Below are 18047 nucleotides of genomic sequence, written 5' to 3'. Positions count from 1 at the left end.
GGATCAAGACTGAGCAGCCTTGGCTGCCTCTCCCTGCAACACTGGCTTTTGCTTGGAAATCCAGCAGGCAGGAAATAATTCCCAAAGTCTATAAATTAGTTTTGGCTTTGACTCCATCATTAATTTCTGTGTCTGCACTATTTAATGTAGAGCTTGGATGAAATATGTCCCTGTAGCTCCCAAAACGATTGAGCTGCTCCTGGACTTCCAGGGCAATTGAACAAATGAGTAACCATGTAATGGAAGGAAACTACACAGAACATGAGGGACTCCTTGCCTTGCAATCCTTCCTTTCAGACATGCTGGAACTGCAGCCCCTGCTCCACTGCCAGATGGCACACAACATGTTCTGTAAATAAAGATAATAAAGATACCACTGTCCATGCTGTGACTACTGGGAGAACTGGGGAAAGTTTTCCCACTGGGATAGCTGCAACAATACACACCCTCCAGCCATGCTGACTGCACTGAGCTGGGCTGAAACTCGGTTAGTTTTTGGTTTTTTCAAGGCTCTTTTAACATGTTCAGCCAATTCTCTCCATTTCAACATTAGTGATAAATGGACTCAGTTTACCTTTCAAGGCAAGGCTATTGGGTTAGGACAGCAGAGACATCACAGAGAGCAAGCTCTGAAGTTTTAAATTGCAGAATGTTTAACAAAGGTACTTAGGTACTTCTCTCACTGTTGTTGGCAAATTCAGTCTGCTCCTAAATGAATGGTATTACAGCAAACAGCTGAGACCTGTGTGATTGCTTGGGACACTTCAAATAATGAACATTTCCAGAGCAGTTCATTACCAGCTGCCCCTGGTGCTGCTGCTGTGTCCTGCTGCAGTGATTTGTGCTCAGTGCTGCTCAGGGAAGAGCTGATGGCAATGCAGGGGCTCCCATCCTGGCAGGGCCAGCACCAAGCCCAGCAATGTTTCCTGCTCTGCAAACTTCACATTCCCTGCTCTGCAAACCCCACATTTCCCTGCTCTGCAAACCCCACATTCCCCTGCTCTGCAAACCCCACATTCCCTGCTCTGCAAACCCCACATTCCCTGCTCTGCAAACCCCACATTTCCCTGCTCAGCTCAGCCCTGTCAGTGACAGACTCCAGCCTCCCCCAGCACAAACAGCTGGAGTTTAATTTTCTCCCAGGCAAAGATCTAATCCTTCCTAACCATCCAGAGGAGTTCTGGTGTTTTCAGAATTTCTTCTGGGGTTTTGGTGCACTTGTCCCTGTGCCCCTGAGAGTCACAAACATGCAGTACAAATCCTCCTGTGCTTGGAGCTTTCAGATTAGATTAAAACCTATCTATTCAGGGGGCCAAAAGGCACAAAAGGAGTCCAGGAAAAGTGCATTTGTCTCTGTGCACAGCAATGAATTTCATGGAAAATTAGCCTCAGAATCAATACAAAGTTGGATGCATGATGCTGGTTTTGTGCTCGTGGGGCTTTCATGCTGCAGGAGATGTGGTTTCTTGTTTTGTGAAGTGCTGAAAGGCTTTGAGAGTTTGGTGATTTTGCTGCTAATCAGTGTGTGACAGTGCCATGCCTGATCAAAGCAGGGTTCAACAGAGAAGAACAGAACACAACCCTTTCCATGCTTAGGCCCTTATTCCTGTTCTGTGGGAAAAAAACCCCAAACTATTCCAGTCCCAGGAAATCTCCCCAGTTTAATATCCTTCAATCCTGACCTATAACCCTGCTAATCAAGCTCTCTAACACACATCTGCCAATGGGTTTCAAATCTAAGCCTAAACCTAAGTCTAAAGCCCAATTTGGCTCTCTCCATCACATGGTTACTTTAAAATACAGAAACCATTTGAAGAGTTAGAAAAGTGTAATTCCTCCATTGTTTGTTTTTCAGTGGGAAGCAAAGAAAGCTCTCCTGAGAGACAAGATACATCCTAACCTTGGAGACTCCAAAGAAAGCTTCCAGAGGGAAAGGCAAAGCCCAGAACACTGGCTCAGGAGTAATGTGGCAATTGCCAGTGCTGCAGAAAGTGTCACATTACCAGGTTGATGTTCTTGGCTTCAATGTGCTCCAGGACAAGGGTGGCCAGGAGCTGTGTGTCCCACTCCACAGCAGGATCATCAGGAAGATCCCTGGAAATGAGAAGGGCCATCAGTCACTTCACTGCTGAGAACTTTGTAAAGACCACTCTGGAACAGAGAGATCATCTTAATCACAGAATGAAATCAAGATAAATTTATTTACCATATAAAACCAGCTTAAGAGTCTTGCAAGCTTGGATACTGGAGGGTTGAAAGAGAGCAGTTCCAACACTCTCCTCATGGATTTGTCAAAGTCTCCCTTTCCTCTTACCATCAAGGCAGACTTTGTGACTGCTTTACTTCAAGCAACATCTATTTTCTAAATTATTTTTCTTGATTCATCCCAATCAAATTTAAAACCCCTTTAAAAACATATTCTTCTGAAAGACTTCCCAATCATAATCTACTGGTGAATTACATTGGGAAGGTACCAAGCAAACTCCTGCTGTCATTTATTCAGGAATAATCCACTAACCACAACCAGAGGACAGCAGAGTTGTAATTATATGGCTTGGATTTGATACTAGCTGTTCATGTGTTTATTTTGTGCTCTGCATACCCAGCTGGCATGCAGAGCACACTGTGACTGAACTCCCTCCCTGGGTATTTTGGATTGCAGGACTCTAGGGGCAGGGACCATGAGCCAAATGCAAAATAGCACCAGACAGCCAAGAGAACATTCCATATTTACACAACTGAGAGCTGAACGTGACCCCCCAGTCATTATGTTTGAATGATGCCAAGAAAACATTGCTCACAAAGTTGCAAAGGTTATTAGTAACAATAGGATAACACACAGCTGCTAAAACCCAGTAATGACATGTTTAACTGGTCTTTTTCTCAGACCTTTTCCCTGCTCTGGAAGTCTGATAATCACTGTGAGGTGGTTCAGCAGCAAAATGACTGCACAGCATTCTCCCACCGAGCCAGGGGCTGCACTGAACCTCTCCAGCTGTTTGCAGCAGAGCAGGAGCCACATCCCAGCCCTGCTCAGGCCTTGCTCCCTCCCTGCTGCAGGGACAGCAACATCTGCAACAAAACTACAGGGAAAGTCACATCCCAAAAGAAACCTCAGCCTGGCTCTTCAGGAGAGGTCTTCTGGGCACAGATTTTCCCACTGCTGTTAGCAGTAGCTGGAGTGGAAGGAACAGCTTTATGTCCAAACTGACCATTAGATTTCCTCTTGTGTTACATTTTCCTCTTCAGCTCAGGCCCAAATAATGTGAATTAGAAACCCCAGCACAAGGGAAGGAGTTCCTGCACCAGGCTGCATGTTCCAGCTCTGGTCCCTGTAGCAGCACTACAGCAACAGAAAGTTCTGTGTTGTTGGCAATTCCCTCTGGGACAGACAGCACCTCTGCCTGATGGACACCAGACACCTGAATTTCAGCCCTGGAAGGATGCCCTGGTGCATCTGCTGGCTGTCTCAGCAGCTTAACAAACCTGCATCTTTCACACAAACTTTCACACCTCCTGCTTGAGGAGGAAGTGGCCCAGGGGACCCTGAAGGTATGGCCAGTCCCAGCATGTCACAACCAGCCTTAAACTGAGCACATTTATAAATATTATTCACCTAGAACATCTCAAGAAACAGCCAGACTGAGTCCAAGTGCAAGTGTGACAGTGCTTCAGTTGTTTGAATGATTCCTTCCAGGTCTGTCAAGCCTTAACCTGATAATATTAAAGCAGCAAATTATCCAACAGGGATTCTCCCACTGATCACTTGCAGTGCAAATATCATTCCCCTTTTTGGACAGGGCTTAAATGGAGGAAGTGAAGAGTCCCATTAAAACAGGAAGGGCGCTCCAACAGTGAGAGGTCAGGAAAAAAAAGTAGGGCTTGGAATTTATGATGTCCAGGAGGCTTTGGTGTCATAGCCACTGCACTCAGCTTTATTGGGCTGTTTCCAAAAAGGCTGCTGGGTAGTGGAGCAGGTTTTAACTAGTTTAGACAGATAAAGATCATCCTCGTCAATGGAAATGAACAGCTGGAGGCAACGGTTTAGAATCCCTGGAAACAAAACAATCTGAAGGCATGAGCAAATTAACCCCATCAACACTGAACTGATTGAGCAGGAATATTCTACCCAAAATTCTGCTTCTACCCCGTTACTGCTGCTCATAGAGAGACCACTCACTGCCAGCAAGGAAAAGGAAATATTCTTCTTGCATCATATTTGTCAGGTACAGAAGAGAAGCTGATCTTGCCAAACAAGAGACACATGCACAGAAGCACATTCCTCACTCATTAATAGCCACGATGGCCCACGAAAGCATTCCCAGCTCATTCTGCAAACACAAAAACTCACACACAGCTAACTGACAAACCCACAGGCACCCAGGGAAGTCAGCAGAGCTACATTCATTCAGCAATAAATACATTCATCTAGACTGCTGCAGGAAGTGACTTTTCTTTCATGGTAAGAGTCTGTATTATATTTTATGAAGTTGGAAATGTGTTCCCATGATAGAAAGGGACCCACAGAAAACATGAGAGCTGTAATTTTCTGCCTGTGCTCTGGATATCAGGAACTGGGTACAATAAGGATGAAAAGATGATGAAGAGAACTGAGTTCATCCACAGCCATGCACACAGGACAGGTTTACACGAGATCTCCACATGCCCAGGGAGCTCTGATGGGACATTAAAAACTGCTCACAAAATCATACATGAAGAAAATATTTTTCCTAATGTCATAAATAGGTTCTGCCCAAACCTGAACAGTCCCCCGAGGTGCTGCATTCATTGCTTTTACCTTCAGGACCTTGTATGAGAAACATTCAGCATTTCAGTGGTTAACTGCCCACTGCCTTTCTGGCTAAGGCTGATAATGCCTCTGAGCTCAAGGTCGAAGGGCTGAGATAAAGGACTATAAAGGAGTGAAAATTAGCACATTCCCTGGAGCAGACTGGAGCTGGTCCCAGGAGCCACCGTTCCCCTCCCTGCCCTCTGCCCCACAGAGCTCCTCGTTGCTGCTGTCAGTCACTGCCACACACCAGGACATAAATCCTGCACCAGCAGGTCCTGCTGCTGGAGGGGGCTGTGGGAAGGGCACAGGGCTTTGGGCACTTGGCCATATTTCCATCAAACTATTATGGTCTGGAAGGGATGTTTATGGGATTCCACGTGTCTGATATTGAATGCAGGTGGCTGCTTGGATGCAGGGAAAAATGGGGAGATGAATAGGAGGAAAAAATATTTTTAATGGAATAAGGCTTCAGAAGAGTTGTTTTCCCAGGAATTTTCAGTGAAACCCATGCTGTGCACTGTACAGGGAATTTACAGCTGTGCCAGGGGATCTGCAGCCTCAAGAGAGGGAAATGGAGAATTATGCTGCAGTGTGGAGAAGGGTCTGTCTCTGCTCACTGATTTCAGCATGTTCAGAAAACAAAATCCTGCACCTTCCTCTGTACCCATCCACGGGTGGCAAGAACCAGACAGGACCCCTGGTTTTCTCCACCTCACTCTTTGCTTTCCTCCCTGCCAAGCTGAGCAGAGCAGACCCTGGCATCTGCAGCTGCCCTTCCCAAGGTTTGCCCAGGAAGGATGAAGTGGATGTCCTGGATGTGCTGGAGCTCCCTTGCGGGGGTCTCTAAGTGCCCACAGCAAATCACATCAGCGTGAGGCACCACCCCACCTTGTGCAGGTTTGGCCCAGCAGCCTCACAGCTGAGAATGAGAGATGTCCAAAATCATCATCAACCATTTCTGCCTGGTGCCAGCTCCTCTCCAGGGCTCTCCTCTGCCTGCCCTGGGCTGGAGCTGCTCTCCTACCTCAGCCTGGAACACCCTGCACTTTTGAACAGCCCTGCAGGCCCTGCCAGCAGCCAGCAGAGTTTTGTAGGCTCATCTTTCTAGGAACATTTGTGCTCAAGATGACCAGATTCCTGTCATTTAGGAGGTCACTTTTGGCCAAGGTAGAGATTTCAAAGCCTTCACAGATATATATTGCCAAGTTATCCCCTCCTTACATGATAGACTGCTCAATCCCTGTCCAATTTTCCACTGCTCACCTTCCACAGAGCTTTCAGCAGCAGCCAGGGCGTTCAGATGGACAATCCTCTCTTGAAGCTTCCCATGTAATTTATTCTGCTCATGAACTAAGCTCTCATGACTGCTCTAAAGGTTAAGTTAAACCCAGCAGCTGGTCCATGTGATGGCCACATGCCTCCACAAACAGCAAATGGGCTGTGGGATAACCTTGAGACCTGACCCTCTGTGAGCTGGGAAATCCCCAGGCCCTGGGGGCTCTGGTTACCCCAGAGTCACCCCATGGGGACCAGCAGGGACCTCTCTGCCCTGACATGAAACCTTTGTGGGTGGCTTTTACAGGGAGCAGGCAATAGAGAGACTTCTTAGAGATGTTAAGGTCTCCATTTCCACATTCCAAGACACCAGTGCCAAACTTTCAAGGTGCCCATGTGATTTTCCATCCCACTACACACCAAAAGGGTCAGGATGAAAGAGCTTTCCCATTTCTTATTGCCTTTTTATCCTGCACCACCTTAATCAGTCCAAGGCTAGGGACCAGGAAACTTTTTGGCATAACTTCTCCTTCTCCCCAGTGCCTGATTTTCCATTAAATCAGCCCAAAGGTCAGTGGGCTGATGGTGGAAGCAGGTGAGCTGCTGTGCACGAGGCTCCCAGCTGGGAACAACGACCACAAAATGTTTGTTGGAACAGAGGATGCCCTTTGTATAAAGTTATAACTGTCTGAAATGAACATCTGGGCAATGAAACTGGATCAAGAAGCAAAAGATCCCACAGAACAAAATGAGGTGAGTGCACAATTAGTGAAAAAGCCATGTGATGACTAGAGGCAATCAGTGACCTTTATATCACAGCTTCAAAGTAATTGAAAAAAATGTGTAAACAGAAATTATTTCATGCTCTCCAAAGTAGAGCAGAGAATTTTATTTTTGAGATTATGCTAAGATAAGCTAAGACTGGCTAGCCCTAGGTCTTGAAGCACAGCCTCTAAATCCTGACTTTTATAACTATTTATAAATTCCCCTTCCTATAATGGGCAATTACAGACAGGAGGGAATTATTGCTGTTAGGCTGCATGTACATCTCTGACTCAATTGAAAATAGCCCACTTAGATAAATGATCAGCATCTTGCAACATCATGTTCTACAGAGAACAGATGCTGTGTGCTTATTGGAATGTAACAGCCTCCAATTTGGGAGAGAAATGGACTGGAGCAGGATGCCAGCTGTCAAATGAAAAGCCACCTACGACAGGGAAGCTCAAGAAATTTTTAAACCAGCAGCATCCTCCCTCTCCTCATAGTAAAGAAATACTGATTATTCTGAGAGTTGTATTTTAAGATTGGAAATAATAATCTTAGGGTTTGGTGTAGGTAGAGGGTAAAGGAAGTGGGGAAGATGCAATGACTGGAATATTAACAGGAAAATACTCTGGGAGAGCTCTGCATGTTCCCACTGAGCCATGGCCAAACCCATGGCTCTGACAGGTGACACTCCAGCTTCCTCCATCCCTCCCCAAAGACAAAGGTAATTAGGTCCTGAGGGAACACATGTTTTTGACTTGGGCATGACCATGTGTTTCTCTTTAAAAAATAAGCATCCTTTGGGTTTAAATTCACAGGAATTATGACAGAGCACAGGACTGGTTGTTTGCAAAGACCTATCCAAATGGCCCTGTACTAATTTATTTTTTTTAATGAATTATTGATGATTTCTCAGCAGAGACTGATGTCTATTCACAGGGATGACACAATTGCTTATCATAATTTGAAATCTGGTATTCATTTGACGTCTGTGCCTCAGTGCCTTGTTGATAAATTACAGCACAAAGCTCTGCAGGAACAAGTTCATATTCAATGTCTTCAAACAAAAACAATTGGTGGTTCCTTTCAAGACCAGAAATACATAGAAGCTATGATGGCTCAAGCTAATTTTAAAAAATAACTTAAAAAAAATAGTTTGGAGAGGGCATCAGACCCTGCTGTGTAAGACAGGAAATAAAATTCAACTCAATTATTTCTGAATTGGTATTTAGTCACAGTATTTTTATCTTCTGCTCTTCACACCAGTGAAATGGAAATAATTATATGTTTACCCCTATGTAAAGAAGTTTGGGATCCTTCTGAGGAAAGTGTTCTGTCTGTTCTCTGATTTCTAGATGGAAATCTAAGATGTGTCTCAGCAATCCTGGGTACTGGGAACCCCACAAACCTGTCCTTTACTCCTTGTACTGTCTTCCCATGGGGTATTGAATCAAGTTCTACATCTTGGTCCTGATTTGAAGGTCTAGCCCAAAATATACAAAATATTGCATAAAACTCCAAAATTAAGAGCATGGTGAACAGTTCTGTCCCTTTGGAGCCGAGGAGCTCTGCAACAGGGATAACATTTCAAGCAGTCAGGACTTCCTTAGAGGCTGGTGCCAAACACTGAATGGGCTCTCAAATCAAGTAATCACAAACTGCTTTGATTTCTACTGCAAATACCAGGAATGCTCCTGGGAACCTGTCCCTTATAGCAGAAAACACAATCATATTTAAAGCTCAAAATTCCCCAGGCTCTCCAGAGCAGATAAGAAAGCTGAGACCTCTGGGCCAAATGTCATCCCAACAATGGGGACCCCGTTTGCCAAAGCACGTGACAGGGGCTGGGTGTGTCACCCACTGGGCACCTTGCTTTGGTCACGTAGGTGTCACCTCGCAATGAGGGACACCATTTCCAGGAGGGACAGCTCCTGGGCAAAGCAGCAGCATTTCAGCTCAGCTCAGCTCCTTCCTGAGGCCAGCAAGGTGGATGGAAATGTTCCGTGGAAAGCCTGAACAGCAGACAAGGACTACAGCAGCCTTTGGGAATTTCAGAGCACACTCTCAGAACCATCTGCTCTTGTCTGTGGCAGCTCCCAGGGGAGGGACAGACTGACCTGATCCCAAAAAAAGGTGGAATGGTCTCTGCTAACTCCCTGGGCTCCATGATGTACCCTTTGGGATGTCTCTGGTCACTCTGGTATTTTGGACAGTCACAGGGGAAGGACCCAGCCCAAAGCACCATCAGCACTGTGAGGAATGAGCATCACCAGCCCCAGATGAAGTGATCAGGAATGTCCAAAATAGCTCCCAGATCATTCCTCATTATTGTTGTTGGCTTTGCCACGGTGCCTCAGAATTCATCTGGGCTCTGACAGTCTAAGTTGCCCTGACTGAGAACAAAAAGCCCAGCAATCCCACAATCACCACTGATGTTTTTAAACTGAAATACAAATCACCAGCAAAACCAGGAGTCTCTGAGGAGCAGACCACAGGACTTCACTCCTCCCTTAGTTTATTTTGTTTTGTAAAATGATTGAAGAAAGGAACAGCTCAGTGGGGCAGAGCTTGGGACAGGGTGTGTTAAGCCACTCACTAAGAAGCCAGGTCCAGCTCACACAAGTCCTGGCACCACTGGCTCAAGGACAGATTCCAGGTCCAAACTGGGCCAGGAGGTCTCACTGTCCTGGCAGAAGAGCTGTAAGAGCACAGGTAGAAGGCAATACCCTGTTGTTCTTAGCTAGGTTTGCTCTGCAGTTCTGACACACAAAAGGTCACACATGCATCCTAACATGCCCAGTGGAAAAGGAACAAACCCAAGGGGAAGGAACAAAAAGTCTCTCACAGCAGCCAGCAAAATCTTTCAGAGGCAAATGACTGAAATGCCACAACCTTCATATGCCAAACAAACCTGGTGACCCTTCAGTACAACCTTAATATTAAATCTGTTTGCTCTTGGAACGATAAACACACCACACTGTGTAGGCAAAACTGCAGTTCTGATCCTGGCCTATGGAAGTCAAACAGGACTTTGCCACTGACTCAATAGCCAGACCCTCAAAAAGCAGGGGAGCCAAAACCATAATCACTCCAGCCAAAGAGATAGACCTTGGTCTATCCCACATAACGAAAATACTACAGTCAGAAACCCCAGGAGACAGCTTGTAGCCAAATCAATCCCTCAGCCACTTTAATTAATCATCTGGAAAGGGTAAGCACAGAATAGTCGCTTCATGGACATTGATTTCTCATGCCAAAACTTATGTAAATGCAGATGCAACTTCAGCAGAGCTCTCCAGAGGATGATGGCCTGATTCCAACCGCAGCTTCCCATGTTGCAACGTTCCAACTTCCCTCTACCAACTCTACCCAAAAAAAGTTCCCTGACTTCTCAGCCTCCCACCAACTCCCATCTCCTGCAATCCATGTGATCAATGCAATGATATGGGAGCATTAATTCTTGCAGTCATGCTGTACCCACATAATGCTGATGTTCTGATGCCCCGGGCTCTCTATCTGGGAAATTTCAAATTTGAGTCCTACACCAAATCACTTCCTTTTAGAAGACAATGCATCAGGAAGTCAAACACCTCTCTTACTCCCACAAACTTTACCGGCATGCAAAGTCTCTGCTCATGCAAACAGAAACAAGCGTCTCCTGCAGGCACTGAGAGCGCCCCAGTTCCAGGGCTCCATCAGCAATCTCCTCTCTCCCCCTGCTCCCTTGAAACCTACCACAGCAGCCCAGCCAGGAACTATGCCTGGAACTCCATTTGCGCCAGCAAAGCGGGCCTGGGCAACAATGAACGAACCGAGCAGAAGGAACGCGGGGCCCTTTGTGGCCGGGGCCGCTGCCAGCGTTATGCAATGCTCGCTATGGCAACGCGGGCGCTCGGCAGTAACCCCGCCGCAGGCTCTGAACTCTGCCCCACTCGCCGGCCGGGTGTTTACACTGCTCACATCACGGCCAAGGGAGGCTCCTGGCAGCCGCTCCAGCACCAGCCGGGTTTCCAGGACCGGCCAGCGCTGCCAAAGGCTGGCAGCCATTCGATCTTGAGTCCCGGAGAAGGGAAGGGCACCGGGCAGCGAGCGGGGCTTGGTCCTCCCGATATCCACACTGAGCATGCAGCGAGGGGAGAGAGAAATCAGTGAGAGGAATAGCGGATCTGTCTTTCCAAACAAGCTGTGGGTCTGTGATGGTGTTCACAGGGGGCTTAGGATGAGGGAAGAGACGGGAATGTTGACTCCATGTTTCAGAAGGCTTGATTTATTATTTTATGATATATATTATATTAAAACTGAAAGAATGGTCTCACTGTCCTGGCAGAAGAGCTGTAAGAGCACAGGTAGAAGGCAATACCCTGTTGTTCTTAGCTAGGTTTGCTCTGCAGTTCTGACACACAAAAGGTCACACATGCATCCTAACATGCCCAGGACCTCACAGTGGAAAAGGAACAAACCCAAGGGGAAGGAACAAAAAGTCTCTCACAGCAGCCAGCAAAGTCTTTCAGAGGCAAATGACTGAAATGCCACAACCTTCATATGCCAAACAAACCTGGTGACCCTTCAGCACAACCTTAATATTAAATCTTTTGCTCTTGGAATGATAAACACATCACACTGTGTAAGCAAAACTGCAGTTAGAATAGAAGAAAGGATTTCATCAGAAGACTAGCTAAGAATAGAAAAAAAATGATAACAAAGGCTTGTGACTGATTGACAGTGCAGACAGCTGGGCTGTGATTGGCCATTAATTAGAAACAAGCACATGAGACCAATCCCAGATGCACCTGTTGCATTCCACAGTAGCAGATAATCATTGGTTACATTTTGTTCCTGAGGCCTCTCAGCTTCTCAGGAGAAAAAATCCTAAGGAAAGGATTTTTCAGAAAATATCATGGCTACAGTGGGTCTGCTGGTAGATAAAACCAGCACTGGGAGATAAAAGAAATAATGGGAAGGATTCCACTGATTGATGAATGAAAAAACATATTTGCTTTTACAAATAAATTTTAGGTTTGCTGATAAACAGAATTAGACATTGAAAGATGAAAGAAACAATGGGGAAGAAAAACCCCTAAATTTCATAAGAATTAAAAATGAAAAGGGAGGGTTATACATTAGAGGGAAATCTTCAGTATCAGGCGTTTTGGGGAGTCTGTACCTCTCAAGTACCTCAGTCAATGGGGCAAGAGAGAAGGGGAATGAGGCTGGGAAATTGGGATAAAAAGGAGGCTGCATCCTCCAAAAATTCGAGAGATTCCAGGGGAATGCCCCATGGCCTCTCCCTTTATTTGAATAAAGCCAAAAAGGACTCCTCTGTCTCCTTTTTGGACATAAACCTCTAGTGTCTGTGGATTAATTTTCCTAACATCATGAAGCTTTAAAGAAGGGAACTGCATTGTTGCAAAGTGTGGAATATGTAAAAATCCCTTTGCTTGCTCAAATGTATAAATAGTAAAGAGTTCTGCTGGTTGATTTGTGGAGTTCCGCCTGGCACACCCAGGCTTGGCAGCTCTGAAATAAATAATCAATGTCTGTCTCGAGTGTGCCATTATTGGCTTGCTGCACACCGGGTAACAAATCTGATTTTTGCAGACAACAGTATCTTTTTTCTTTCCTTAATGAGTGGCAGATGAGTGAGGATAATGAACTGGAGCTGGGCACTCATCAAGAGCTGTGTGCCATGAGCTGCACGTACCTGGGTTACACGAGGTTGCACAGAGCTCCCAGAGTGGCACAGAACTGTCCCAGCCCTGGCTCAGGAGCATTCACCAGGGCACAGAGGAGGGTTTGGAGACACGGATGCTGTGCTCCACAGGTGCCTTGCTAAAATGGTGGTTTAGTCTTACAGCACAATCCCGAAGGAAAAAGCTGCAGATTCCCAATGCGCTGTGTGAGCGCTGCTACTGCCCCGGCACTTCCACAGCATTTATTTGCACACATTAACAGATGTTCATTAACTCACACCTCTGTGAGGCTGGTATGGGGAAGTGAGCGAGTAATAACCTCCACGTTTTCTAATGAGAGAATTAAGAGCTCAGGTAACTATCCCTGGAGAGCCCGAGGCAGCGGAGCTGAGTCAGGGGCAGAGCCCTGAGCCCGGCTGCAGCACCCACACACACTCCAGGAATATCCTTCACTGCCTGGGGCAAACAACAACCCAACCCTCAACAGGCCTCTCACCGAGCTCTGCAGAGCCTCCTGTATTCCTGGGCACTTGGACTGAGCAGAAAACACATTTACAGTTGCAAATGATCCGCCATTACCACCAACATCAAAGGAGCTGCTTAAACATATCCCCAAAACTTGCCAGGGGCCCAAGTGTGACCTCTGCATCACCTAATTGTGCTCTGTATGATACAGCCCTGGATGACTCCTTGTGTCAATACTCTTGGCTGCTCTTCCTTTTAGGAAAAACCTCATGTCTTGCCCTAAAACACTGTATTCTCCAGTAAAACCTTGCCACTCTCAGTAAGAGGTTGTGTGGATTTCTCTTCTTTGCTATGATGACAAGTTCCTTGTCACAAGAATGGGCCCTGCAGATACAGCTATGAAAAGCAGTGCCTTGACACCAGAACTGCCTTTCACATGTTCATCCAGTTATCCCTACATCCAAATATAAAAGTTGCATTAAAAAAAAAGTAGAAAAGAAATTTGTTAGGTCTGGCTAAAAATCTTGACGCTCCCAAATTTCAGTTTAAATCAGAGGCTCAGATTTCTGCAGGAACAGGCTGCTGCAGCTCTCTGACCCTCACTGGTGACAGCAGCTGTGGGAGTTCTCCTCCAAGCCTCAGTCTCTTGGCACCAATCCTGCAAAGCCCTCACCTCTCTCCCCCACGGGTCAAACCTCTGCCTGCAAATGTTTTTATCCTGCAATATTATACAGTGCCTTTCCCAAGGCAAATGATAAACCAGCCTTGGCAGCCCATCGTGTGGCTACTTACAAGAAAAAGAGAAATGCTGAGTATTTGGCTTATGAGACAGAAATACAGGAAGAAAATATTTATAACAATGCTACTGTTTAAATAATGGAGACTGTAATTTATTACAGATGTGACCTTTCTCCAAAATGAAGGGTTTAAATCTTGCTAATGTAATGACAAGAAGTAGAATGGACTTAATGAAGAATTCAACCAACTTCAATTCTGAATTGCCTCCTTTTATCACCTGCCATTTTTACCCCAAAATAGGAACAACATTTGCTTCTTTCAAGCATTGTTTGTCAGACTTTTCAGTGCTCAGATTTAAAAACTGATTGATAGGAAAAGATCCATCCTTCATCCTAAAAGAGACTGAGCACTTCTACATTTAAGAAAATTCAGTTAATTATTAACAATTAAAGATGAGAAAATGGCATGGAACTCAGACAAGATTTGTTATGCTTACAGTCACATATAAAGAATGTAGAGTGTATGGGCATGGAGGGGAGGATGTGAAATGAATTATTTCAGTGCAAATGGCAATTGCAGAGAAACAGACTGCAATGCTGAAATGAGAAACCCTGAAATTACTGTACAAGGAGTCTGCAGCTACAATGAGATTGAGTTAATATGTGACTGGTTAGAAGAGGGGGCATGATTTGGCATGGAACTGTAATCAAAATGTTTCCATTTAATGCTTCACTCAGCACAGAAGGATCAGGTAACAAAATATTCACCCCAAATCCTATTTCAGTTGCTAAAATGAATTTCAGTTCCCTACACTGCAGTAAAAATACTTTTTTTCATTTTAACTAAAATGAATTTAAGAAGCTACAAGAGGCAAAAGATGCTCAGTGATGTCCAGCAAAGAGTTCATTTCCCTTCTCCTGATGCAATAAGACTGAAATCATAAAACACCACCCACATTTGCTAATCTAGTGCACATTAGAAAAAAGGTGGATGTACAAGAAATGAAAACATTCACTTCCTATTTGCTTCATCAAGTTCTGTTTTCTCCTTTTTAAAAAGCTGGTGTTGCATCACCTGAACAGCATTTCCTTCAGAACAAATTATCTAAAGTCTTCAAAATTGGCTTCAATATCTCCACCAACAGGAACAGTAAAACTCCATAAGCAAGCAAGTAAAATTCACTGAATTCTTTGAGATACTGAGTATCTTTTACACTCTTTTACTCATTATATGAAAATATCTGAAAGTGTTTAACCATTTGCCAGCATCACTTACCTGCTAACAGAACATCTTATTCTATCACAGTTGCTGTGTGTTGGGCATTCTGCATTGCTGGCACTCTTTGTTGGTGTGTTTGTTCTCTTAAACAAAATTCCTACTTGATAGTGGGGTTATGTTAAATGTACTCCCAACCTAGCACGTGTCCTTTAAGGAATTGATTCTTTTTAATAGTTTGCTCTAATCTGAAGTACCACACCCACCACCTTCTAATTCAATTTTATACTGGAACTGAAAAACTTTGTCATTTTATGTATGCTGATTGAACTGGGGCCAAGGGGAATAAAACCATTAAGGCTTCACGTGAACTCAGAGAAGAAAGACTTCTTTGGTAATATAATTACAGAGCACAGAGCTCGTAAGAGGAAATGAACTACAGGGATTTATTTGATTAGACTTTTTTTTCTTTTTCCTTTTTAATGATAGCAAGGGCTCTCCTTCCCCCACCCCTTCCAGTCTAACAGTAGATGCTAAGCAAATTCTTGGCAGGCAGGAACTGGGACTGTTACAGAGGGATGTTTCAATGGGGCACTGTTATGGATGGAGTGTGTCCAGTTCGGTTTTGAGTATCTCACCCATTGCTGAGGAGCCTGAGCAACACTCCAGCTGTATGAAGAGTTTATTTGTACAAGGAGCTGAGGTTGTGTCCCACCACATCCCCCTTCCACCTTTCCAGCATCAGGGCAAAGCTGTGGCAGGGATCTGTGAGCCACTTCAGGGGCTGTGCAAGCCCCAAGGGCAGTGGCCAGTTTACTTCGTTGTCTTGGTAACGTTGTGGCTGACCTGGGCCGACCAGATCAGATCAGCGTGACTTAATCATCCTAAGAAGGAAACAACTGCAACAAGTGGAGAGCTAATTACTGTAGGTTCCCTCCCTGAATGGACTTCCTCAAGCTCGTGCCTCACGTTCACAACCTTTGGCCTGCCTCAGCATTCAACCAATTCTGATTCTGCACCTCCCTGGGACACCCAAGTCACCTGCAGCACTCGGTGCACTCTGTACATTGGCTCTGTATCTGCTCACACCCACACACTCCCTGGGGGCTCAGGAAGAAGCAGGTTATAAACTCCTATTTACACTGTGTCAATATAGAGGATTTTACTGTTAGTTTCAATGTAAAGTCCATGTTTTACCCACTCAGTGTGTTTAAGCTCTGTTTTTCTCTCTCTCCGTACAGTAATGCAGCTGTGGAGATCATCTGGGAGACAAAAACAAATGATGCCCTGATATAATCACAACAGAGCTGGAGGAAAGGCAATTTCAGCAAAAATCTTGACAGCAGAATCTGCTTCTGTTTAAGTCTGACCTGTTCTCCTTGCAGAAGCAGCATGACAGAATGTTTTGCAAAAGATTTGTATTTATATGCTTGGCTGTCAGCTCTAGATGTTGCTCCTTGTCTGTATAATAATTACATGGAATGCTCAGTGGAGATGTTCTCTAAATTGAAATAAACAGAATCAATACAGACTTAACTACACTGTCACACCACATGAATAAAACATGCTGATGGATTTTCTTGGCCAGTGTTCAACAGGAATTTATTTGGTCATTGTTATGCTATGCAAAGTGCATGTTAAATGGTGTGCCAGCAGTTGAAAAATGCCATTTCTGTCTAACTTTTAGCTGCTGTTGTTGCCAGTAACTCCTAGGATACCTCAAATAGAAAAGAGTTGCATATTTATCTCTGCCACACAGTACAAGGGAAGAAAAAGAAACATTTTGGAAAATGGCTATGTACAATGGTTAACACTGGATAGGGATCTAGGGGACAGATATTACATAAAAAATTACTTGACATAATCACAAGTTAACTTTGAATCCTCTGCATTTCTTGTATGCATTTCTCCAACATAAACCCATCCTTTTTTCATGCTGCCTGATGAACTGCTGCAGTTCACTGACTCCTGGACCTTCACTTGCTTTTGCAGTTTATGTATCCCTTAGAAGGTCTCACAAAACAACAGCCAAACCCCTAAATGTGGCCACTTCCTTCATCATCCCAAGCAGAGCAAGGTTGTTTCAGTTCACTGGAAGGCACTGAAGCATGTTCAGGTCTCATCTGATTACAGAGAGCCTGTAATGCCCCGAGGCCACTGAGACTGTCAACACAGCTGTCCCTGCGTGCTGAGACAAATGTCCTGCTGGGCAATCCCTGAGTCAAAATGGAAACACAACTTCTGACACGGATTAGGGCTAAGGACAAGGACTGGAAAGAGGCCAGGAAGCCAGGGAAGTTTATTAGGTATTACTAAAGGAGATTCTATTGAGCTCTTAGGAAATACCTTGACCCTGGTGCTGTTCTGCAAGTGCAAGTATTCTGAAGTATTTCACTTCTCTGGTCACCTGTTGCTAACACAACATAAAAATGAACATTTTCTGAGCATGTCTCGGACACACAAGACTACACAGAATATGTATAAAGCTCACAAGGAAGGGAGGTGCAGAGATCTGCACTCTAATGGCATTATTGGCTCTTGGGAGAAAAGCAGTCTTGCTGCATCAGCACTGAGCAGCTCCCACCCTCACCCATCCCACACCTTCATCCATCCCACATCTTCATCCTCCCCACACTCACCCATCCCACACCTTCATCCATCCCACATCTTCATCCTCCCCACACTCACCCATCCCACACCTTCATCCATCCCACATCTTCATCCACCCCCACACTCACCCATCCCACACCTTCACCCATCCCACACCTTCATCCATCCCACACCCTCATCCTCCCCACATCTTCATCCTCCCCACACTCACCCATCCCACACCTTCACCCATCCCACACCTTCATCCATCCCACACCCTCATCCTCCCCACATCTTCATCCTCCCCACACCTTCACCCACCCCATACCCTCAGGAAAATCCTGGCAGAGCTGCAGTCAAAGGCAGAAATTCTGTTTCCTGACACAAACTCTGCAGCAGAAGCAAACTGGAGCAATCCAGTCCCTGAAAACCTGAACCATCTCCTGAATGCACATCCTGAGGGTTAAACATCCCCAAATAAATTACACTTACTGTTCATGCAGATCACCTTAAGA

The 18047-nt window shown here is 45.2% G+C and overlaps 1 protein-coding gene across 1 annotated transcript in view; it reads right to left on the bottom strand.

Annotated features, from left to right (window-relative positions):
• The window catches only part of PIGL (phosphatidylinositol glycan anchor biosynthesis class L), a 53174-nt gene that overhangs the window by 17181 nt on the left and 17946 nt on the right, over window positions 1-18047 (bottom strand). The window contains exon 3 of the mRNA XM_066563399.1: window positions 2004-2094. Within this exon, the coding sequence (XP_066419496.1) occupies window positions 2004-2094 (91 nt within the window). The remainder of the gene's footprint in view (window positions 1-2003; window positions 2095-18047) is intronic.

The sequence above is a fragment of the Molothrus aeneus genome, chromosome 20, assembly GCF_037042795.1.
Source record: "Molothrus aeneus isolate 106 chromosome 20, BPBGC_Maene_1.0, whole genome shotgun sequence".
Taxonomy (NCBI): domain Eukaryota; kingdom Metazoa; phylum Chordata; class Aves; order Passeriformes; family Icteridae; genus Molothrus; species Molothrus aeneus.
Note: the sequence above shows the minus strand (reverse complement) of the source record. Positions and strands in the feature narration are given on the sequence as shown.